General features: G+C 44.1%; 1 protein-coding gene across 1 annotated transcript; it reads left to right on the top strand.

Moving 5' to 3' along the window:
* Positions 1 to 24,824, top strand: PDE6B (phosphodiesterase 6B). Its single transcript, XM_021380751.1, has 22 exons — positions 1 to 535; positions 3,054 to 3,206; positions 3,557 to 3,646; positions 5,659 to 5,799; positions 6,852 to 6,926; positions 7,014 to 7,078; positions 8,495 to 8,561; positions 8,700 to 8,747; positions 8,897 to 9,046; positions 10,017 to 10,160; positions 10,790 to 10,855; positions 11,598 to 11,744; positions 12,558 to 12,665; positions 13,775 to 13,884; positions 14,845 to 14,932; positions 15,486 to 15,586; positions 16,969 to 17,076; positions 17,839 to 17,902; positions 18,616 to 18,690; positions 19,353 to 19,436; positions 19,949 to 20,105; positions 21,217 to 24,824. The coding sequence occupies exons 1-22, from the start codon at positions 125 to 127 to the stop codon at positions 21,273 to 21,275; spliced, it is 2,511 nt and encodes an 836-aa protein (XP_021236426.1). The 5' UTR covers positions 1 to 124; the 3' UTR covers positions 21,276 to 24,824.

Here is a 24,945-nt window from a genome sequence, read left to right as displayed (position 1 = left end):
ATCATCTCTGGCTGTTCTAGAAGCAACATCTTCTATTATGAAAATTTAGGAACTACATCAGAAATAAGAGTTCTTCTTACATAGACTGCATCACTGGACTACTACAGAACCCAGGACATTCACAATGAGCATTAGTGAAGACGACGTGGAGAAGTTTCTTGATGGCAACCCTGCTTTTGCCAAGCAATACTTTGAGAAGAAACTGAAAACAGAGCCTTGTGATGACAATGAAAGTGAAATTCTTTTTGAGTTGATACAAGATATGCAAGAAAGCATCAACATGGAGAAAGTTGTTTTCAAGACTTTGAGAAGAATCAGGTCCCTTATTCATGCTGACCGCTGTAGTCTTTTCATGTACAGGCAAAGAAACGGCACACCTGAACTGGCAACAAGGCTTTTCAACATTCAAGAGGGAAGCACGCTGGAGGAATGCCTGGTCTCCCCAGACTGCGAGATAGTCTACCCACTGGACTTAGGCATTGTGGGCTATGTCGCGCAAACCAAGAAAACCATGAACATCAAGGATGTCAGTGAGGTAGGTTTGCCATTTATTCATTTGCTCAGTAGACAAAAGGCTTGCATGCTTACTGGTTCAAAGGGGTCAAGAGACAGAAGGGCATCTTGGTGCTGGGGCAAACCTCTTGCATTGTAATTGCTGTGTAATGAAAACTAATGCACCAGTAATCAGTGTGTAAGTTGCTTCCAACTTCATTTATGGAGAGAGGTGAAGCTAAACTCATCATAGAATCATAGTCATAGAATCACAGAATCAGAATGGTTTGGGTGGGAAGAGGCCTTAAAGATCATCCAGTTCCGACGCCCTGCTGTGGGGCAGGATTGCCACCCACCAGATGAGGCTGCCCAGGGCCCCATCCAACCTGGACTTGAGCACCTGTGCCACTGCCTCGCCACCCTATGAGTGAAGAATTTCCTTCTAATATCTAATCATAATTTCCCCTCTTTTAGTTTAAAACCATTCTTCCTTGTCTTATTACTATCTGCTCATGTAAAAAGTTGGTCTCTCTCCTGCTTATAAGATCCTTTTAGATACTGGAAGGCCTCAGCGAGGTCTCCCCGAAGCCATCTCTTCTCCAGGCTGAACCAGCCCAGCTCCCTGAGCCTTTCTTCATAGCAGAGGTGCTCCAGCCCTCTGATCATCTTTGTGGCCTCCTCTGGACCCGCTCCAACAGCTCCACATCTTTTTTGTGCTGGGGGTCCCAGGTCTGAATGCAATACTCCAGATGGGGCCTCAAAGGGCAGAGCAAAGGGGGACTATTTCCCCTTCCCCTCCTCCCCCCCCCCCCGTGCTGCCACCCCACTTTTGATGCAGTCCAGGATACTGTTGGCTTTCTGGGTTGCAAGCACACACTGCTGGCTCATGTCCAGCTTTTCATCCACCTGAACTCCCAAGTCCTTCTCTACAGGGCTGCTCTCAGTGAGTTCTTCTCCCAGTCATACATATCTGGGATTGCCCTGACACCAGTTGACACTGGCCTCCACCCGGACACAGAAGTGTTGACCACAACCCTCTGGCTGAGACTATCCAACCAATTCTTTATCCACCAAATAGTCCAGCATGTGGGCTAACTGTAACCTGGGTATGCGTGATTTTCATCAAAAGCAGCAAAAAGCACACTCTTTCAGCAGACATTGTACAGTGCAATACTGAGAGTGGTGCAAGGAATTTCAGTGTTTTATTCTTATGGCCTTCATAACAATACTTCCTCCTCTTACTCCTCCGTTGAATCACATAAATCTGAATGGCAGGAATTACAATCTGCTTGCTCTAATCATAGATATAAAACTAAAATCCATGTGACCCAAATATGGCATTTGAGATTACTCCATCTATTATTTGCTAGTTACAAAGAGACCATCTGTTCATCTGTCCATTTGTTGCTTAGTATGATCATATCCAAATGCTTCAACAAAATCTTCCTTGATCTCCATAGAACGTACTAAGATATTGACTTGGTTTTGCAACCATTCTTTTTCAAAATATGCATCAGAATATAACTTAAAATTTGAAGGTTCTCTCTTCAGACACTTCTCCAAGAATAAGTAACGACTTCAGAGCTGGGAGCCAAGTCCTGCACTCCAACTCGAGCTCTTTCAGGTGCTGCTGTGCTACTCTTATGACAATTCTTTTGAAGGAAACACAGACATTTAAATTCTTGGTCTACTGTAGCTGGCAGGGAAGGCTAGCAGGGAGGGATATTTAGGGAGAAGGTGCATTAGAGTGATTGCTCTTTCAGGAGCAACATCTTGATTGTGATCAGAGGCAACAAAGCTCTGGGCTTTTACTAATTCAGATAAAAGGAGCTGTAGTTGTCAAGTTGTTCAGCTGAGCAGGAAGATGATGGGTCAGCAAGACCCATCCCACACTCCCTATCAGCAGGTGAAGAAGGTGTCAGTAAGTCACTGTGCAGGACATTGGGCTCTCTATCTTCCTCACATTACCCTTTCTGTATCTCATTTTCTTTTGGCATTGAGAGACAATGACACTGACAACCACACTGAGTTCTCTTCACACTGCTCCTGCAGCATGACCTAATGCTCTCCCAATGGTTTGAATGGCAGTTCTCTCAAGGACAGGGCTCCCTGTGCAGCCAAACCCTGTTGACTGTAACAGAAAGCATGGTTTATAAACTGTAGCTACGCAGTATTGCATAGAAATTGGTTACATGCACCTTGCAGTGTTAATACAACACTGGAGAAAATGACGCAGGAGGTATAATGAAGGACATCAGTTGTCTGAGGATGATTAGTGGAGATCCTCCTTGCTCTGACAGATTTCGACATGTTAAATGATTATGGTTAGCAAGATCTTTGTAAAAAGTGCATGTATTGCAATCAACAGCCACAGCCAGTTCTTTGATACTAGTTTTATTACCTGTACGTTGTCCGATTTTCTACTAATTAATTTATCTTCCTCAACATTTTAAGCAAAACTTTTCTCTAGACAGTTTGCATCAAGAAGCTGTGCTTTGGCTTGGCTTTAAGGCTACATATATTGTTTAAGGTGCTTAATCTGTAAATTCTCCTTTGAACAGTGTCCCCAGTTCAGTTCATTTGTTGATGAGCTCACCGACTACACTACAAAAAGCATCCTTGCAACACCCATCTTGAATGGCAAAGATCTAGTTGCTGTCATTTTGGCTATTAATAAGCTGAACGGCCCATTCTTCACCAACTCTGATGAAACAGTAAGTGGTCAGTAGTTCAGTTTCTACCAAGCAGTTGTTGCATTGCTGTATAACATGTATAACATGGGTTATACATCCCTCTACATTAGGGATGTCTGCTTTACTGAAGCACCATAGTGTAAATTTCCCTACAGGGTGCCCACCCTGTAACAGAAGAAGCTTATTATGAGGATGCTTATCTCAGAAATCTTTCAGGGAAGTTACAGTGTGATAAGCCTTATCTCACGCTGGTGCAAAGCAAAGCATTTATCCAGGGGAATTACCATGACGTTGCTGAAGTGGTGTTATGAAATCTAATATACACGAGACTGCTACTGCATCTGACCCAATTCCATTGTTTTTCTTTACAGCTTTTCCTGAAGTACCTGAATTTTGCTTCCTTAAACCTGAAAATTTATCACTTGAGCTATCTTCACAATTGTGAGACTCGAAGAGGCCAGGTAAGAGCAAGGATGCAGATTGGGCTATATCTTAAAATCAAAATCACTTTTTCTAGTTTCAAAAATGTAGATGATCTGCTTCAGAGATTTGAGTCTGAAGAGCAGAAAGAAAAAGTAGCCCCTGGATGCTTTCACATAATCCCCCTTCCTCAGAGTCCCTTGTCACCATGTCTGTCTGTTGGTGCTGAGGCAGGGGCACCACCTTCAGCAGGACTTGAATACAGATATTGTGCAGAGTTAAGGTGATGGAACACTCCTGAGGCATTTATCCACTTCAGACAGCAGCACTGAAAGATCTCCCAAAACAATTGAGAACATTGTGTTATTATCTTTTATGCTTATAAAAAATGCTATAGAATTTCTTCTTAGTGAAAGCAGATTGATTCCAATATGCCTGTTCTATTTCCCTCCTTCAGTAGAAATTAGTATGGACAATGGATTTCAGGTATTTTGAATGGAACCTGTTCAGCCACCAGTTTTTCCCATGATTTGTTCTTTGCACAATTTTTTCCACAAACATAAGGCAATGAATGATGGCCAGGTGACACAGCCATCTAGCAATACTGACTAATTTAACTATAGTAGAATTAGCTAAAGTTCATTCCTCTTGAGGGCTTAGCAGGCCTGGGGGAGGCATGGCAGGGTCTAGAAGGAAAACAGATACCCAAGATGTGGAAGATCCAGAGCATCCTGCAGGGTGTTCTGACCTGGTCCTGAACCTAGGAATCAGATGTTCATATGTCATTGCTGTATTAGCAGATCCCACGAAAGGCAGAAAAGAAAAACTAAACTAGCTCAACTAACAGGTGTTTGGCCACCTAGATCAAAAGGTCTCTGTAAGAGTTAACACTGTTTGTTGCTTTAGACATAAAACTACCTGAGTACAGTCTGAGCAAACAACATTCCCAAAGATGTGTAAGATTTTTATGCTGCAAAAACATCTGTAAATAAAGTGTAATGTGCGAAGAGAATACAGTCTGCTTGTGCAGACTCTGTAAGAGTCTTAGTAGAAGACCATATAACATTTTGCCAGACTTCTCTACATCATTCCACGAACTGGCCTTTCTTCATGCATTTCTTTCAATTCTTCTCACTGCATTTGTGGCTTTGAGCCTTATTTACTGCATGCAGTAAAAGAGCAAACATAAGCCATTGCTCGTTTTCCATAAACAGTTTGGACAGCAACAACACTGAGCTATCTGTGGGATGCTTGGAGGCTGGTAGCATTTAGCACCTCATGCTTTACAACAGTGCCTGAACTTTCCTACCCCATGGTTTAGAAACAGAGAGCAATGCAAGCCAGAACTGTGTATGATGTTTGCTAGCCCTTAGTGAAGCAATGAGGCACACTTTTCCCAAATGTGGCCAAGCAATAGTGCTCCATGCTCCAAGCATAGGTCCAGTCAGCTTCAGGTAGCTGCTCCCAGTGCTTCTAGGCACTGCCACTGATGTCTCCTGGGTTCTGAGAGCAAAGCACCCAGTCAGGCACATGGGCACTAGATAAGGTCAGCATTTGCACAGATGGTTTCCTTACCATTTCAGAGATGATAAAGTTCTCCCTTATGCCCACAAAGACTTCCCTTTTTCTATTAGAAACATCTGCCTAATTCACTGCATAGCCTCCATTTTTACAAATGAAATGGCCTACGAGCAGCAGCTTTCATAAGGGTATATCTGCACAGCATAGCATGGGGATGACGGTCATACGCCAATGCACGCACAGGGCAACTGTGCAAAGACTTTAAGGAAAGATTTGATTCAGATGTTTCCAACTCCAGCCTTTAGACTTCGCAAGATTTTACTTATGGATATAAAAAGTAAGTGTACAGTCTGTTTGGCACCATTACCTTTGTAAGATTGGCCTTTAGCATAGTACTCTGTGATGGCATGCCTAGTCCTCAGAGTGCATCCTTCCTTAGTAATTCCTAGTGTGAATAAGCAATGGTTTGAGAGTTTGCAGTTGCACTTTTGTTGCTATTGCACTGTGCTTACAATTGGCTTTTATCCTGCAGGTGCTGCTGTGGTCAGCTAACAAGGTCTTTGAGGAACTGACAGATATTGAGAGGCAATTCCACAAGGCTTTCTACACAGTGAGAGCATATCTGAACTGTGACAGGTACTCAGTAGGCCTCCTGGATATGACAAAGCAAAAGGTGAGTGTTCACTGATGAGTGGTAGGTCTTCCTAATTGCTACTATCCACAGATGACTGATTTGTGGAGATAAGGTTTATTGGGGACCCAAAGTCCAAGCTAGTTTTAAGTTATTATTCCTGCTTTGTTTTGCTTTTTTAATTCCATTGTATGAATGAAAAACATGAGATGAAGAAAATAGGAGGAGAGGAAAGAGTCTATCCCTGGAATAGGACTATCTGAAGAGCCAGAGGACAAGAATGGAGCCAGAGGACAAGAATGGAGACAAAGGAGAGGCAAATGTGTTTAACTATCAAGCAGCAATCCCAATCAAAGTCCACGTTGCAAGCACAGCCTCACCAAGTCTTTGGATGCCAGAAATATATAATGAGATGCCTGTAGAGACACCCACCAACAAAGCAGCAACTCTCTTCAAGACCTTATTCATGTGCATATTATCTAGGCTTCTAGGTGAAATTCGGCTTCACAGAAATGCAGACTAACAGAATCTAAGTTACCTCTGCAGCTCTGATTTGTTCTGATTGTTTACAAGCTGACTGACAAGCTTTACATGGTAGACAGCAACATTTACATAGCACCTCTGCTTTCTGATTTCCACCACATTGTCTGAGCCCTTATAGTACTTGATCTTGTCAGGAAACATATCAAAAAATTATTATTTTGGCAAAGACTCTTTGATCAGCATTATAACATAGCCTAAGAAAAATGTTCTTTCAGTTTAGCAAGGTAGCAGATCAGCCCTATAGAAACACTCTGGAAAATGAAGAACATGGTAAATACTGAAATAGCTGCTTGCTCTTTGTATACAGTCCACACTGTTCACTGAAGGATGTCTTGTGTGTAAGCTGTACGTGGCCGTATACAACCTTGTGAGGCACCTGATGCTTCCTGACTTAGGTACATCATTGTGCTGCCTAAGATCGATCGAGCTGTGTTGTTTCATGTCTTGTTTACAGAGTACCAAAACCAACACAGTAAAGCAGCAGTTACTCTGAAGTTTGAGGCAGAATGCACTTTTCCACTCTAAATATACTTCTTTTATTTGAAAAACAGGAATTTTTTGATCTATGGCCAGTCCTGCTAGGAGAAGTTCCCCCTTACTCAGGACCTCGCACTCCAGATGGCAGAGTAAGTGACAGCTGATTTCTTATAGTCTCTTGTCTGGATGAATTATCTAACCACTAGATTTAATACTATTTTTCTTTTTGTTTGCAGGAAATAGTCTTTTACAAAGTCATTGATTATATATTACATGGAAAAGAAGACATTAAAGTCATCCCGTAAGTGCCCAGACTGCTGCCACTGTTTGTGTGTGCTTGGTACAGATACAGAGTGCAGCTAAAACAAAGGTCGTCCCTGATTTAAAGATGTTCATAAAGAGATATGCAAAGGACTGATACAGGACTGAGTAAGAAACCAGAATGTAGGATGCTGTTTCAACTCACATTTCTGTGGGACACAGATTTCTTTCAGGGCAGTGGAATTCTCCTGGCTTGTAAGTCAGGCTCCAAGAACCACCACAACAAGCAATTGTTTATGTATGGGAATTAGCTGCTTTGACTGCCTGCAGCTTTGCCGTTGTCTGTGCCAGTCCAAGGCATCACTCTTCCTTGGTGCCTTCCCTGTGCCAGCAGCTGAGCACATCCAGCTTGCCCTGATGGTGAGGCACCCACTGTCACAGCCCTGCCCACCACTCATCTGGATATCCTCTTGACCCTCACAGTCACTCCTGCTCCTCTGCCTGTCCTCTAGCTTCTTTTCTACTCTCTTCTCCTTTGGTCACCCCTCCTCAAGGCTCTCTCTGACTTTCCCTCCTCTCTTAACCCTACTCTGAGACCCTCCCATTCTGAAAAACACTCTCTCTTCTTGCCACTGAGTTTTGCAGAGTAGCTTTGGGCACCATTCCAGTGGGCTCTGAGAAGACTTCCCCCACAAACCACTCTCTCCTCTAGTGGTTTAACTCTCCTGCTACTTCTGTATGGTGTTTCTCTCCTCAGCCTTCACTTACCAAAAGCTGATAAGGGAAACACAGATGGCTGCATTTGCAGCAGTTGGTGAGAGAGCTCCCCTCTCATCAAGCTTCCTAGCCACCTTCTTTCCTCTTCATAGGTCTTCCTTCCACACATACATACACATGTGCCCTCTACCTCCTCACATGCCTTCCAGCCTACCTCCCCACATCCCTCAGCACCACCACTCTCCTTTCCAACTGCTGTAGGATGTGCCTAAATGTCTGCTTGACAACTCTGACACAACAGAAGTTTTACCCTGTTCTGATCACACCACTTTGCAGTGATTTCCACCTGATGTCCACCCTCATGCTTCAAGAAAAGCTCCCATGACAGAAATACAGCAGTGGTTAATCTGGCAGACTCTTAACCAGAGACTTTCTTATATTTTTCTCTATGCTGTAGCTCTGAAACATGACCCTCACTATCAGGAATAGCTTTTTCTTAACTCAAGTGCTCTGCTGACTGTGATATTCTATGAGCTAATCTGTACTGAATCCTTGAAGGAAAATATTTACTTGTGTAAAAAATTTATGCTTGCGCATGTAGGTCCTTTGAAAGTAACACAATTGCTTGGTAGCTGAGAGTGAAATGTATATGTAGATTGTGCAGTCAGCTCTGTTATCATCGCAGTCCTTCAATAAATACATATCCTTAATTACCCTTTTCCATTTTTCTTTCCATCAGAAATCCTACCCCAGATCACTGGGCACTAGTTACTGGACTGCCAACATACGTGGCTGAAAGTGGGTTTGTAAGTACATAGCCTGGACTTCATTAAGGCTTTCTGAAATGAAGTCTCATTAAAGCTGCTGTTCAGTTTTTTGTTTTGGTATTTTAATTTCTGTGTGCAATTTGTAAAATATGTATATATTTTTTTGCGATCCCCTAGATTTGCAATATTATGAATGCTGCTGCAGACGAGATGTTTAACTTTCAGGTAATGTAAACACTTCTGTGAAGCATTCTACTTTACTTACACAAATGTAATTCAGAGTCAATATTAGGCACATAGGTATTTTTTTCATCAGAAGTCATTTAGAAAACACATTAAGCATATGGTGTCTTTCTGCTTGCTGTTTCTTTAAGGAAGGTCCTCTAGATGAATCAGGATGGACTATCAAAAATGTTCTCTCCATGCCAATAGTCAACAAAAAGGAGGAAATTGTTGGTGTTGTCACATTTTTTAACAGAAAAGATGGGAAACCATTTGATGAACAGGATGAGACCCTGATGGAGGTATAATTCCTTGTTATGGCTGGAAGTAGTTCATACGTTTGAGAGAGGTCATTTTTTCCCATTGTGCCCCTGCAAACGTCCCCCAGTGTTCTGCACCTAAGTTTCTTAATTGGTTATGCAGTAGACAGAAAGTTTTGAAGGTGACTCCATGAAATGTTGGATGTTTTTGAATTTTGTAAACTCACCTGTGTTCAGATCATTTTGTTTCAGCATTCTTAGACTGGACACCTAGCCATCAGCAGCTATGAGGTAGTAGTAACATGGCTATTTTGACCTGTGCTCAGATTCAGCTGGGCAACTCCCTCCTGCAATTACACCTAAGTTATCAGTGTGGCTGTGATTCAAGGTGTGGCCAGCTACTGAACCTACAAGCAGTAGCGCTTATCAAAGCCCCTGTGGCTGATGAATGCTTCTGTGTTAGTTTCAATCCAATATGGACATATAGATCTTGGCATCCATTATCAATCAGAGCATTTTCTGAAATACTTTTACTACCAAATAAAACAACGAAGCAAAAAAATCCATTCAAATTGGCCAGTGAGCAGCAAATAAGATGAAAGCAGAGTATGAGTAAACAGGTATGAAAGGTGACAAGACCATCCTGCTTTCCCTTGATATGAGCGTTCCTAGCCTGCTGTCACGGCTGTGACACCAGGCTTTCCCATAAACATGGGGTACTATACTGAACACTTGTAACAACATACATAAGTAGTTTTCCCAGGACAGAGGGTCCTTCAATCTGTATGGTATGGACAGTCTCAAGATCTAGGCAGGTCCACCAGCTGGGGAGCTCCTGTGCTGAAGAACAGTTAGTGGCTGGGAGCAAACATGCAATTGCTCATTGCTAGACTTGGGGCCAGACTGGAGCTCAGGTTTCTATAAAAACATGTTACACAGTATTATCTTTTTATAGCTATAGGGAACAGACACTATGGTTACTTCACTGTTTCTCTTTTTCCTCCTCTCCAAGTCCCTGACACAGTTTCTGGGCTGGTCTGTACTCAACACAGATACATACGATAAGATGAACAAACTGGAGAACCGGAAAGATATTGCCCAGGATATGGTGCTCTACCACGTGAAGTGTGACAAAGATGAAATTCAGGAAATTCTGGTAATGCCTTACAATGTGCAGCACTCCTGTGAGTGTGCCAGCCGTGCATGTGCATGACAGCCTGGTCAGTGCTGAACAGCAGCTGTGTCTGTGGGCAAAGGTCTCCCATCCCCCATAAAGTCTTCCAGCCATGGAGGCCGCACCCAGACCTTCACACTGTAGCAAGAACAAGTCTTTGTTTTGACTTGAGGCTGATTGTGGTTTGCTCTCTGCCTTAGCATGCTGTGCTGGGGTCCTTTCTATTTTCCTCAGCAAAGCCAGGCCTGGAGGTGGGCTCATGCAGATGCTGCTCAGGGCAGGCTTTGGGATGTGAAGGAGGAGTTAATTTGTACCCCAAAACTACCTTGGTACAGACGATATGGAGTTGCTAAGCCTGGCTGAGACACTGGGAATTTTCTAGGGGAATTCTTGGAAGTGGAGGAAAAACAAGCAAAATTAATGCAAGAGATAACATTCCTACAAGGAAGAACATGTTGAAAGATCAGAAATAGAAGTGAGGTCTGAGAGGAAAACATGATCTTCGTACCAGAGCTGCCTCCTGTAGGTTCACCCTTAGATTACCCCCAAGCTGTACAGCACACAGTCCTGTGGGTACAGTAGTCAGTGTAACGTGTCCATGCTCTTTGCAGCCAACGCGGGAAAGGCTGGGCAAGGAGCCAAGTGAGTGTGAGGAAGAGGAGCTGGCAAGTATTCTGGTAAGGGCAATGTGCGGGTGGATTTGGAAGTGTGGCAAACAACTATTACCTGGGTGGAGGCAAAGGAGAGTTGCTGGAATTGGTAGATATCAACAAGGCACCTGGTGAAGGGTGAAGGTGAAGCACGCCTGCCCCTCCTGTGCTCTGTGTGAGGTTATTATGACCAAGTCGCAGAGAATGCCTTCCTGTGAAGTGCCTGCCTAGTGCTTCCTTATCACAAGGGGTTCAAAGTCCACGTGGAAACATGCCATCCGCCCTGAACTATCATACATTTTGTTCACAAGAATGAATGCGGAACTTTAAGACCTCTCCTGTAAGACCTGACAAGTCTGGAGTCTCCAAACTACATCAAATCAGAAAGAGGGGTGCTTAACAATGTGAACAAGTCTCTCATGTCAGACCAAAAACATTCTCCCTCTTCCCCCTCTAATAGGGCTATTTTAACAGAGGATGAGGGAGAACGTTTTGTTCATCTGTACTAAATCCTTGAAGGAAAATGTTTACTTATGTAAAAAAATTATCCTTGCACATGTAGGTCCTTTGAAAGTAAGAGGATTGCTCAGTAGCAGTCCTAACCCTAACCCTAACCCTAAAATAGCCCTGTTAGAGCTGTTTGTGCGTCACGTTCTAAGAGAGATGGCTTCCAGCAGCATCAGACCAATAACTATTTAGCAAAACCACTTCCACGTGTTTCTAGGGACAGCATAAATACCACAGCAACAAACCATTTTGCCTTTCACAGAAAGAACAACTTCCAGGGCCCACCAAGTTTGAAATCTATGAGTTCAGGTTCTCCGATTTCGAGTGCACTGAGCTGGAGCTGGTGAAGTGTGGCATTCAGATGTACTACGAGCTTGGCGTGGTGAAGAAGTTCCAGATCCCACAGGAGGTAACTCACCCTAACCCAGGACCCCCACCTCGTTCATGGGTTTGGAGCGTGAAGCTGGCCACTTCTGCTCTGTACTGAGGGGGGAAGCTGAGTGCTCTGTGGGCTACCAGTACAGGTTTGCTACTGGGCCTCTACAGACTGAGGCTGCACCGTGCAAAATCTGCCTACCCCACTATCGGACCTTATTCGACCCCGAAGTCCTCTATCTGCAAACTCTAGGTCCTTCGCCACAGTCCGTCCGTCTCCTCGAGACGTTTCAGCGCATGCTGTGAGTTTTATCCCCATCTAGTGGGAGCCGCGGGTTGCTGCACAGAATGCTTCCCACCGCACATCCCTCGTCCCGGAACGGCTGGCGGGGGAGCAGGAGGGAAACGAAGGCCTCTGCACAGGAGTTACTTCTGTGCTTCTACCTACAGCACGAGTCAGTGCTACAAGCATTCAAAATGTCCGTTCTGGAATGTCATGCTCCTGGTACAGATGTGAACAACAGTCATTCTTTGCTGCCCCTCTGAGCAGCTGAGATTTAAAATAATGAATACTCACTCACAATTTATTCCCTCTCCAATGGAGAAAACTTCAGTAGCTACAAGGGACAGTCCACATGGAGAAGCAGAACTCAGGTGGAAAAAAGCAGTCTGATATTTAATGCTCTCTATTGTAACCATGTCGGGGGTAAACATTCCACCTCTGTAGACCTATGGAACCTTATCCATTATTTCTATGCATTGTCTTTATTCCAAAAGCAGCAGCTGCCAGCTTCACCCACAAGCCAGCTGACATTGCACAAACTAATGTCCTCCTCCCCAATTTCAGGTTCTGGTGAGGTTTGTGTACTCTGTCAGCAAAGGCTACCGGAAGATAACATACCACAACTGGCGCCATGGCTTTAATGTTGCGCAGACCATGTTCACACTTCTCATGGTAAGGTAACACCAGCCCTATTCATTCTGTGGCACAGCTTTACCCCAAGCAGGGCTGATGTTGCGGCCTAGAGACACGCAGAGCCCCCTTCAAACCCTATGTAGGATTAGTTTGTCGCTCCTAGCACCAAATGAGGCCCCAATTTACATTAAGTGCATGCATTACCCTCCAAGCTGCAGCCAAAAGTACCCAGAGAACTTTACTTCTTGTAGGCACAGACATGTCTGGTCTTGAAGAACCTCCAGGTTAATCCATTTGCGTGGTAGGGTGAGGAACTGCGGGACATCCTTTCCTCCAGTAGTTTCTGGTAGTGACTGATGTTAGCTCAGATGAAGACAACCTCACATTTCCCATTTAGAGGCAGAACAACCACACATGTAAGCCCATTGCTAAGTTTGCCTCTTCTCCCAGATGAATTGTGATAGGATGAGATGTAACAGCCTTAAGTTGAGCCAGGGGAGGTTCAGGTTGGATATCAGGAAAAAATTGTTCTCAGAAAGAGTAGAAATGCATTGGAAGAAGCTGCCTAGGGAGGTGGTGCAGTCACCATCCCTGGAGGTGTTCAGGAACTGTGTGGATGTGGCACTAAGGGACTTGGTTGGTGGGCATGGTAGGGGTGGGATGACAGTTGGACATGGTGATCTTAGAGGTCTTTTCCAACCTTGATGATTCTATGATTCTATGACTGTAGTATGAATGTGGCAAAGTGCCATTTCTCATGGGTGAGAGATGCCCACAATAGAACAGAGGCATCAGAACTGCTGTTGTCACCATAGACTTGTGATGGATCAGCCCTATGTCCCAGTGCTGAGGGCAGGCAGGTGGCTGTCAGGGTGCAATCGCCGCAATGGCACAAGGATGCTATAGCAGCAAGTAGCCAACCTTGCAGGTGGGCACCAAGCACATACATGTGACAGGTGTCTACCTGAGTCTAAAACATTTTGTTTCCAGCTGCTTCCCCATTTTGATCTAAGTGTGTGTATATAACATCTAGTTTCGTAACACTTCCAGTTCTCCTGGGCTGTTTCAACGGGGAGGTCCCAGTCACAGTCCCACTCCTTTTCCTGTAAGGCATACTAACAGATGGCATGCACATTTTCACCCTCCAGACTGGCAAACTGAAGCGCTACTACACAGACCTTGAAGCCTTTGCAATGGTAACTGCTGCTCTGTGCCATGATATAGACCACAGAGGAACCAACAACCTCTACCAGATGAAGTAAGTGCTTTCCTGCCACTTCCAGCCATTTCCCGCTTCTCTTGCATGGAATGGGTTCAGGCTGTGATCACACTAAACTCCAGCACAGGTCTGTTTTGTACAGGGCAACAGCCCTCCTTGGCAATTAACTTCTCTTTTCTGCTTGCTATGAACTTGGGCTTATGGCTTGGCCAGTGAGAAGGCTGAAACTTTGTACTGCTGGCTGCGGCTTGCTCTGCCTCCTAGCAGGCTGCCCTCAGCCCTCTGGTTAAACCAAAGCTCTACACTATTGGTATAGGCAGGCCAGGTGCAGAGCAGGCATTTAGTGGTCTGAGCATCACAGGAGATGCAGGATGCTTCCCTGAGCATCCTGGACATAGGAAGCATGCTTTTGGCTGGAGAGCACTATGCATAGCACTGCCCTTGCTGCCTGCAGAAACCTATCACCTATGTGAGGATGTGAGTGCTGCTTTCCATAGCTGATTCAAAAAACCAGCAAGGTAGTGTCAGATCACAGCTCTTCTCCAATACTTTTTGGCTGTGCTATCCCACTGCTTTCTGGAGCTTTGAAAAAATGTAAGTGAATCTGCAAGTTCATCGCAAGTGCTCTGGATATGAGATGGTCTTGCACTTTGCCTAGGAAGATGTTCAAGGACCGGTGGTTTTCCTGTTCCTATTGCCAGATGTCAAAACATACTTTTTCAGGAACTTAACAACAAGCTCACTATGCTGAATAACAACAATTCTGCCATGAACAACATTTTAGGTGAAATCCACGGGCGGAAGAGTATTGTATGCAGAGTACAAATAACTATAAGAAGTCACCGCCTGTTACCAGTTAGACTGAAATCATTAGCTATTGACAGTATTACTCATAAGCTTTTGCTAGATGAGTTGAATGCACATGATAAATATCAAATGAGACACTTTTTTTTTTTAAGTGCTGTACTAACATCTTTAATTTTTCCTTTATGCTACCAGATCTCAAAATCCTTTAGCTAAACTTCATGGATCCTCAATTTTAGAGAGACACCACCTGGATTTTGGAAAGTTTTTGCTCTCTGAGGAGGTTTGTAATAAACTGTAATGTAAGAGCCTGAATAATTTAACTGCAGTGGTGGTTTTTAGCAGTAAACACCAGGCTGTCAACTTCTGTGACCCACAGCCCATACGTTTAGCACAGGGTTTGGGTTTCTGAGGACCTGCAGCCAGCTCACCCCCTTCCACCCTCAGATGCTTTCTTCTCACCAATGACCAAAACGCTCATATGACATCGATTCCTCAGAAGCCATATCATTAGCCCCTTTAGGAACACGTGAAACACAAGATTGTCCTCCTGTAGCCCCTTGGATAGGACCAAGACCAGCACACTCCCCCACCTAACTTTCCATTTTAGGCAAATTCCCCCTGGGGTGGGAGGACAGGGCTTAGGCATGGAATGTGCATCAAGGCGCAGACACTGACCCTGCTCAGCGAGTACAGGAGGAGACCAGGCACCAACAGACCTTAGGGAAGCAGGCTGCAGCTCTTAGAAAAAAAAGCAATTCTGAGAAAGGGAGATTCCCAGTAGCTCACAGCAACACAGTGCTTGCACTTTGCAGCTTCTTTTTCTTCTTTTTCAGTCACTGAATATATGCCAGAACCTCAACCGGAGACAGCATGAGCACATGATTCATCTGATGGATATTGCCATTATAGCGACAGATCTGGCACTGTACTTCAAGTAAGTTGGTCATGTTCACTGTGGGTGAAGAACTGGATGCAGCTGGAGCTGTGCAAAGACAAAATGTGATGTTTTGCTCCGAGAGCCCCTCTGGGTAGCAAACCTCTTCACAGACATTGCCTCCAGAAGGCTGTTTTTAATGTCAATGCCAGAGCTGGCAGGAAGAATTCAAATTGTTCAAAAGAATTTTGAATTTTTATTAATTACATCACATATGTAACTTTCAGCCTTCTGTCTCTGACAAGGCCCCATATAATCCCCTAACAGAAAGAGAGATGTGATGTTTTTTTATAACACTTCAGCTCTAGAAATACTTACTAATGGTCAGTGATCTGGCCAGGACTCCATTAACTTCTCTGAGAGAGCAGCACAACCCAAATAATAAGTGGTTGATTACAGGTGAACATTCAGTTCATTGTCTGTTTCACACACCAAAGCCAAAAATGCCCAAGACCATGTTATCACATGCACTGATTTCCTGAGGCATAAGGATGGAAGTCTATAGTATATGACATCTTAAGCAGAAGGAACTTTCAAAATGTGCTTTCAAATACAGGGCCAAGACCAGAGATTGCTTCTGTGTCTTACACTGAAGCATGGTTACACGCAATACAAATAGTCAAAAAAAAAAAAAAAAAAAAAAAAGATTATGAGGAAGGAACCCTAACCCCAACTCTAACCCAGTCCACTTACTTTGGAGGCTTGGTGGTTGTATGGGAGCAAATATCTGTGATATCTGCACTTCCCTACCAGGTAGGAACAAGCTAGTCTTTACCATCTACATGTAGAGACTTCATATAGGTCAGATTCCAGGTGAAAGAGTATGGACAGAGCACGTAGTCACGTCTCTGTGGATCTGGCCTAAAGGACTGTCTTTATCACTAGTATCAAACCAGCAGATCTTTCAAGACTTGGTGCCACTCAAAATGTGGGTGTATGGTATATAAACCCCTCCCTGGAATTTGCTTCACATATTTAGGTTTATAAATTATATTAACAAGATCAGACTAAGTTTATAGCAACAGGTAGTCTTACAAATGCTCCAGTACCTGAGCCAGCTCTAGGTTTCTGCCATTTGCTTAACATTAAGGCAAAAAGCCTTCTAGTATTGCCAGCAAAGCCAGAAGCCCTTCTCAGCTTGTGTTACTTGAAGTAGCACATGCTTTCAAGCTTACTGCTCCAGTCTCACTACTATACTTACTATTCCTTTAAGCCATTTACAGTAGTTCCCCCTACTTAAGAGAAGCGAGTGATGATGCCTGGTTTTATTGGGGGTTTCCCTGAAGACATAACTGCCAGGAAAAAGGCTACTGGACACCCTGACCATCTGTTTTTAACACATCTACTTCATCCTTTTGGAACTTTTTTTCTTTTTCTCAAAGAAAGAGAACAATGTTTCAGAAGATCGTTGACGAGTCTAAGACATACGACAATACAACTGCCTGGACCGAATACCTGTCTCTGGAGACAACAAAGAAAGAGGTTGTCATGTGAGTAAATCATGTCTTTGAGGGTTAGAGATGAAAGAAGAGTGTCCTTCTGGGGCTGGCTGGTGGGAGCTCCAAAACATGCACATGCACACAATAGGTCCAGTTTTAAAAAGGACGCTTCTCTTTCAGCAGCAATGGTCCCTAGCTGATATACTCCTCTGTTTTTGATTTCAAATGCAAATTGAGTGAGAAAAAAACCCACTCTGGTGTCGTGCTGATTGCCCTTAGCAGGAGGTCAGCATGTGGTATTTTACTGCCCGCTCAAATCTGATCTTCTGGAGAAGCAGAGAAAAACCACAGGGAAAAAATGAATTGCTCTGCAAAGGCAGAGCAAAGGGAACTCAGTCCATGAGTTGTTCTTCCCAATGGCAAACCATCCAAGTTGAACAGTCCTGTTGTAAACAGCAGATGCTCTGCAGAACATACTGTGCTTGTGATGAATTGCACCTACAACCTTGCTGCAGTCTTCACTGTTACACCTCCATAAGTGACTCAGATGAGTTAGTCTACAGGCACAAGGTTCAGCCTAGCAGTGGCTGAAATGGTGAACTTCCTAGTGTCAGGAGAGAGCAGTTCCCTAGCACAAATCCATTTGAATCATGGAGCAAACCTTTACCCATGTCCCAGTCAGAGCCAAGGCTGCTACAGCGACCTGCCTTTCCTTATCTACCACTTCAGCACAGAACTGAGACGCTGGGTAGGACATGCACATCCTGAGCCCCAGGGCTCTGGAAAAGAGACTAATTTATTTTCTGTTTTTAGGGCCATGATGATGACTGCCTGTGATTTGTCAGCAATCACTAAGCCTTGGGAAGTCCAGAGTAAGGTCAGGTGCTTGGCATACTGTCAGATTTTTTCAGCTTATGCTTGAAAGCATTGCACGTTTCTAAGCTACTCAGTAACTATGTTGAAGTTTCCTACCAAAACTACTGAAAATACTTCATAATAATAATGTTCTTGATAGATACATCAGTCTTTAAAATTGTAGTTTTGGATTCTGTAGGGAATTTACATTCACCAAATGGAACAAAGAAAAAAAACGGAAAAAAACCCGCAATTATTTAGGCTGTTGTCATCGTTTTACTGTAATGCCTCCTGTTTGGTTAGTTATTTGTTTTTCTATTAGGATTTCCTCCCTGAAATGAACTTGATCAATTACTAAGTAAGAAACATTAACATTTAAAGGAAGATGAAAAGAAATAAAACCCATCTTCCTGTTCAATGTGGAAAAAAGGACAGCTGAAAAAGTCCTAATAGAAAACCACAACTATGACCATGAAGCAAATCCTTGAAGGACACATTAGAAACATTTCTTAATAGATGAGCAGTGAGCTGACAAGTCCCAGTGCAAAAAGGGTATTTGGGCCATCATTACAGAAGTGCAGTCCCATGGCCACTGCTGCCCTTCCCAGCTGGATGTTGGTGTGGAGCAATCCACACGTTAGAAGTGACATTTGCTTCATAGTGAGCCCTGTCCTGAAGTCCATGTGGAAATCAAAATCAGTGCTAATTTTATGTTCTCCCTCCTTGGCAATGTAGGTGGCTCTCCTGGTAGCAGCTGAGTTCTGGGAGCAAGGGGACTTAGAAATAAGTGTCCTTCAGCAGCAGCCCATTGTAAGTATCCCTTGAGAGCTAGAGGGCTCAGTTCAGACAGTAGACAGAGATTTACTGCAAGCAGTGATGCTCTCAGAGTGGTGTGAGTCTTTCTGTAGCTACCAGGCTTGACAAAATCTGCCAGAAAAGTGGGCATTCAGATAGGGAAGATATTTAAATTTGGCGTTGAAAGAACCAAGAATTATTCCTTGACATTGTCTCTATATTAGCTTGTTTTTATTTTTTTAATCATAGAGTCATAGAATATCCCAAGCCATGACAGACCCAGCAGACTTAAGAAAATCTAAGTAGACTTTCGTAGTATATCCCCACAGATGGAACACAAATGATACAGTAATGGTTCAGTAAGCAAAATGGCCCTATTAAAATATAATTCCATGTTCAGGTTTGTTTTAGAGAATTGAAAATTGCTTGAGAGATGGAAGGGAAAAACTCTGTCCTTTGCCCCATGATAGACAAAGAAAGAGTTGTCTAAAATTTCTACAGAAACAGCATAGGAAATAAACCCATTCCACTTCTCTTCAGAGGAGGATGAGAGAGGTGATGGACAGCACAGCAGAACAGCCAGGCTGACACAATAGGGCAGCTCTGGGTAGAAAAGAGAGTAGTGTTTTCCAGTACAGTGTTCTCATATATCATGGTGTGATTGTGTCCTACCACAGCCCATGATGGACAGAAGGAAAGCTGCTGAACTCCCAAAGCTTCAAGTGGGTTTCATCGACTTTGTGTGCACATTTGTCTATAAGGTAAGCACACTGTTGTGCACACCATCCTGTCAACAGGGGGTTCAGGTCCTAGCGTCCAGAGTCCTGGTGCAGCAACAGCACTCAGGAGCACTGGGGCAGGTAGAGTAGGTGACAACAAGGGGATTCCCATCTCTCAGCAAATCTGTTCTGCTACCTCTTGAAGGAAAAAGGTTTGGAGACTCCAAAGAGATTCAAGTCCAAGAAAAGCATGGAATCGATCTATCAGATGAGATCAGGAGCAGCAAACAGAACCTCACTGTCTTCATCCTAGCACAGGGAATTGGGGAGGGGAGGAGAAAGGGAGACCCATCCTTTCCCCTGCCTGGGAGGGAAGAGCTTCCTCTTGTCACCAGCTGCCCTCTCCAGGATGCTGCTGGGCCCTTCTCTGTGCCATCCACACCCTCCTTGTGGAGCCAGCCCAGCAGGCAAGGATCAGGGCCAGTCCTGGGTGCAAAGGATGGGTGGCAATCAGTACCTCCATGCTGCAAGGCACTGATGGCTGTTTTGGTCAGGAATTTTCACGTTTCCATGAGGAAATTCAGCCTATGCTTGATGGGCTGCTGAACAACAGGAACGAGTGGAAGACCCGCGCTGATGAGTACGACGCAAAGATGAAAGCTCTGGAGGAAGAGAAGAAAAAGGAGGAAGAGAAGAAGGCTGCGCAGAAAGGTCAGAAACAACACTGATCATTTTGTTCCTAACTCAGAATACACTTACTCAGTACTCTCTGAGACCTGAAACAAGCTTTGTAGCCCCAGCAAAATCAGATGCCCAAAACAGTTTCTTCAGCCTTGTTCCACTAGTTTAAAACAGAACTCTAAAATACACTTTTGTCTTCAGGGCCTGACACCATGACAGTCTGTCAGAAAGGCATCAGAAGCCTAGGACCCTACTTGTGCCTTACAAATGGGGCTACACGCAGCACAAGCTCCCATGAAGCTAGGATCAGCAAGAAGTTCTGTGCAGTGTCTGCAGGTCCCTGGAAAAGTGCAGGGACACATACCTTTGTACAAGGCTTGGCTGATGTGCCATCCTGCAGGTTGCAAAGCAAGAGGATTTGAAAATAGCCAACACATTCCTGGTGTGGTTCATCCCATTTCTAGCCCAAATTAGATAGCACCTTGCCAATTTATTTGGATTGAATCTATTTCCCACTTTCTGTGGGCCAGTCTAGATAGCACTGAAGTCCATCAGCTGCAGTGAGCGCTGGATGAAAGCTTACATTAATGTGTGCTTGATATCTTGAGGGTTGGTTCGGTTCTGAGAAAGGTGGAAGTGGAGGGCTCCCTGGCTGTCTCCCCAGGTGCCTGAACACCAGCCTGTCAGAACTTGCTGCCTCTGCTCCAGAGGCTGCGCTGAGGTGTCCTCTTGTTATACTATGGACCAGCGCTACAGCTTAAACAGCTCCTTAGGGTAGACGTTACTCAAATGACACCGTTCAGAGGTTATTAGAACTTTCTGTTTTATCTAATTTCCATTCTTAGTAAGTCATTAAAGTACTCAAAATAAGTGCTCTGGTTATGACTTCTGAGGAGTTATTTCTTGACTGAGTAATCAGTATTTAAGTGAAGAAGGTTTCTGCTAACTCTAAAACAATTTCAAAGTAATTTTGCATGTACAATTACTTTGCGTAGCAGACATTCCTAGGTATGGATACTGCAGATATTACACTGACCATTCGATATTTTGTAAGTCCAAAAACTCTACTGTGGTGACTGAGAAGAGATTCTAGGGCACTTATGACTGCACCTCTAATTATTTTTTTCTTTTCATGTGGCAGATGGAATAACCTGCAACGGAGGAACAGCTCCAACTTCAAAAACCTGTAGTATACTTTAGACCTGTTTCCAATGCAATATATCCACCCAAAATGAGAATGCCCATGCTTTAAAAAAAAAAAAAAAGTCATGGCTTAAAAATATATTCCTGATTGGACTACTTCAATTAGGCTTATGATCAACCAGGGAAGGGCTAAATCTCGTTTGCCTTAATTGCATCTCTTCCTGATGGTGAGGGGCCCCTCCTGTCCTGCCTCTCACTTCATTTAATGTACCTGCTGTTATCAGAAGGCATGTGGCAAGTCAGAGCAATGTTTGGCCCAATATATCAGGTTGCAGGGACACAGAAGAAACACTTCTCCAGTACTGAAACACTTCAAACCCCAAAGCTAACAGGGCCAGCTGAATTCATCTCCTACTCAGTACAACCCTGTGTGATTGGCCATGTGTGCAAGGAATAGCCTGCAGAGTAGAACAACTGAAGAACAGCTGAATTGATCGTATCTAAGTCTATCTTTGAGGATATCGAAAAGAAATCTGTAGGTGGGGATGAAGTACGAGAACTTCTGAGCTGTTCTAGAAAGCTACATTTCTATGTAAATCCAAGGGACGCTCGTAGTGATAATTCTGCATTCAGTTTTGGAATATGGGTAGGCTGCTGCTGTAAACCGTGGAGCCATGCCTGCCAGATCCCGCAGCTGCGTGACCCAGTAGCTGCTATCTTCACAAACAGGACCCACACTGTGCAATGTCCAAGGCTTTGTGCTATGACATTTGGTTGTGAGAAGACAGCATCGTCATTACCCATTGCAGCGCCACATACAGTTACCCACGCAACCTGACTTGTGGCATCTGAGTTTGTTCAGGTTTACCTCGTAACGACAATGTTATCTAACACATCCTCCTCTGATTGGTATCAGCCCTCCTTCCTTTTCTCCTCCTGTTTGAGATGTCTGGTTTTCTCATTCCACTCCAAACTTTAAAAGACTGATGAACCCTACCCTTTTATTTCAATTAATTAGTTTTCATGTTTATTAATGCAAACATGTTAGAACACTTACCATAGTGGAGAGACCCTTCTCTGCTCCTCTGCTCTCTCTCTCTTTCTCTATCTCTTGCTCAGAACATGGCAGGCATATCAGCCATGTAATGAGAGTTCTGATTTGTGGGGATCTTCTTCTATTACTCCTGCTACCTTCAGTACTTTTACCCCTCAGTAACTTATTTTGCATTATGTAAGTACTGTAAGTAGAAGGAAAACTATAGCCATAGCGGTATCTGGTGATTGTTTTTCCAGATCCCAGTGCACTACAGTAATCTTCTGTCGCTACGCAGCTGTTGTATGAGCAGAAAGTTGTCCTTCAAGAGAACATAGAAACCTCTCCACTTGCTCAAAAGCTAAATATGCAGCTAGTAATTGCTTCATGTTGTATATCTCAGCTTCATCAGCAACCATGTAGGAGGCTTTCACCACATGGCAGCACTTCCAGGACACCAAGCCAAACAAGTTGGCGGGCAGAACGCCACGAGTTGATCTTACTGTGGTGCGATAAGAAGTGGGTTCTTAAGATCACCTCAAGCCACTGTAAGCTAATGCCTGTTGCTGAGAAAAGCTTCTCCTTGACCTCAGATGTTTTCCTGGAAATAAAGCCAAGAATTAACTCCTTGCCCCATGTGCTGGATGCTGGAAGTGTGGCGGGTGGTGCTGTGTGAGTTCAGAGATGCGGGGCTGGCCCGTGTAACACCTGGGCTGGGGCACCTGTGCCCACCCACCTGCACAGGTGTATTTTGGAGAGGGACCCGCAGTGAGGTGTCCCATGCAGAGCACATGCAGTTCTACTGTCCAGAGCCACTTTGTTGGACTGCTTCTGCACATCAGCACTGGTTCCTCACAATGCCTGCCTCCTGAGCATTGTAGCCTTGTGCTCTCAAGCACCATTCACCATCTCCAGTTGTGCTCCATGCAGTTTTCTTGCCAACAGAAATGCAATCAAACCAGCTTCCTCCAACTTGTGCCTAAGCTCAAGGCTGTAGCTGACTGCCCCTCATCTTCCTGTGGGAAGCCATGAGCAGAGGCTTTTCTGTTCCTTAAATTTCTCTCAAACTATTACAAATTATTATTGGTAAAGCAAGTATATATGACAAATAATTACATATGGCCACAAGTAAAAAGAGTGTGTAATTACGATCAGTTGCTTAGATGCATGCCGATATACTTTTCTGTACTATCTGTAAGCAGTCAAAATCACTCCCAGGATTGGTGCTCATCAACGATGGACAAAGTTGCTCTGAGATGATGATCCATAGTATAGAGTCTGCAGCCAGCCAGGCACCCCCAGTGTGGCTCCTGTCCATCCAGGCCTATGCAGGTCACTTCACAGAGAAGGTCATAGAGGGGAGCTCTCAGAAAGATGCTACATTTTGAGTAGAATCCAAGACAGTTTTATGTCATTAGACAAAAGTGAGCGTAGGACACCACCATCACCTGAGCAGCCAATAGATGCTGCTGACTTCTACAATTCACCTGGAATAGCCAATAGACAATGCTGTTTTCTATTTTCCCTGAATAGTTTTGACTTTTTCAAACTGCTTTTTCCATTTTTCCAGCTTCAGCAATCTATAACTGTTGCCAATTCCTACATGTTCAGACTGTGTTCCACCCTTCTAGACACTAAGTTTGTCATTGCAGTTTCATGGTTTTGCACTTAGCAAGGCTATCTCAGCCATGCCAAGTTTGCAGGAACCCAGCTGCACTTCAAGGTGCCAGCTGTGCTTCTTACAGATGCTCCTGGTTCTCAAGCCAGCAGACATCTTCTGTCTTCATGTTTCCCATCACACTCAGATTTATTTACGGATGCTTCTATCAGCTGCGATGGCCCAGAGGGAGACAACTAGCGGGAAGAATCCCCTCCCTGGCATGGCTCTCTCCACCCATTCTCACGTCTCTCACTCCCAGTGCCCAGTACATTCTGAGTGTTTGAGAGGAACACTGACTTTCTCCCATCACACAGACAGGGTTGGGGAGCACGTCTCAGTCTTCAGCCATCTCACATGGATCTGGAAGATGTGCTCAGTTTTTCCCCAAACTGGCCAAGTTCTGACTCCACCTAAAGCTGGGAAATACTGTTCTCCTTTCAGTAAGGCAGGATAGGAACAGTTCCACCTCCACTCATCTTTTCAAAGGAAGAGATGCTACTGAACAAGTGGTTAAAGGCGACTAGCTTTTAAACTTCAGTCACCTAAGTACAGCCAGCTACATCTTACAGACAAACTACAATCGGATGGTAATTTGTTCTTAGTCTCAGGGAGCATTTGACCATCTGTGAAATTCTGAAAGACAACTGTTTAAAAACAAGCTATTAAATCAGCACTAATTCCTCACGTTACAGAACAGCTTGACAAATCAAGGTCAAATTTGACTGTAACTGTCAAAAGCAAGAGCTGTGCCACTTTCCACTGTGGTAAAAAGGCTGAAAAAAGATCACAGCAACACTCTACTTAAGCCAGTTAAAACAAAGGTACAGGCAACCAATGCAGTGCCAGCCTCCCCCATGGACTCATATGTATTTTAAATTGTATTAATTTCCTGATCACAACATTCCCTGAGTGTAACCAGCGTGAAGACTATTTCTGTTGATGGAGGAATACAGAGGTTATTTCATCAGCAGCTGTAATGGTCAGCTCCTGAGCAATGCATCCTTTGACACTGTATAAATATGTCGCTGCTCTGT

The sequence above is a fragment of the Numida meleagris genome, chromosome Z (genome assembly GCF_002078875.1).
Source record: "Numida meleagris isolate 19003 breed g44 Domestic line chromosome Z, NumMel1.0, whole genome shotgun sequence".
NCBI lineage: Eukaryota > Metazoa > Chordata > Aves > Galliformes > Numididae > Numida > Numida meleagris.
The sequence above is the reverse complement of the archived record's forward strand: the minus strand, read 5'-3'. Positions and strand labels throughout refer to the sequence as shown.

Bases quoted from the DNA above. Each gene is read 5' to 3' on its own strand.
- PDE6B (XM_021380751.1), top strand. From the start codon at position 125: ATGAGCATTAGTGAAGACGACGTGGAGAAGTTTCTTGATGGCAACCCT. The intron at 3,647-5,658 runs GTAAGAGCAAGG...TTTATCCTGCAG, and splicing joins GTGAGACTCGAAGAGGCCAG to GTGCTGCTGTGGTCAGCTAA. The intron at 13,885-14,844 runs GTAAGTGCTTTC...TTATGCTACCAG, and splicing joins AACAACCTCTACCAGATGAA to ATCTCAAAATCCTTTAGCTA.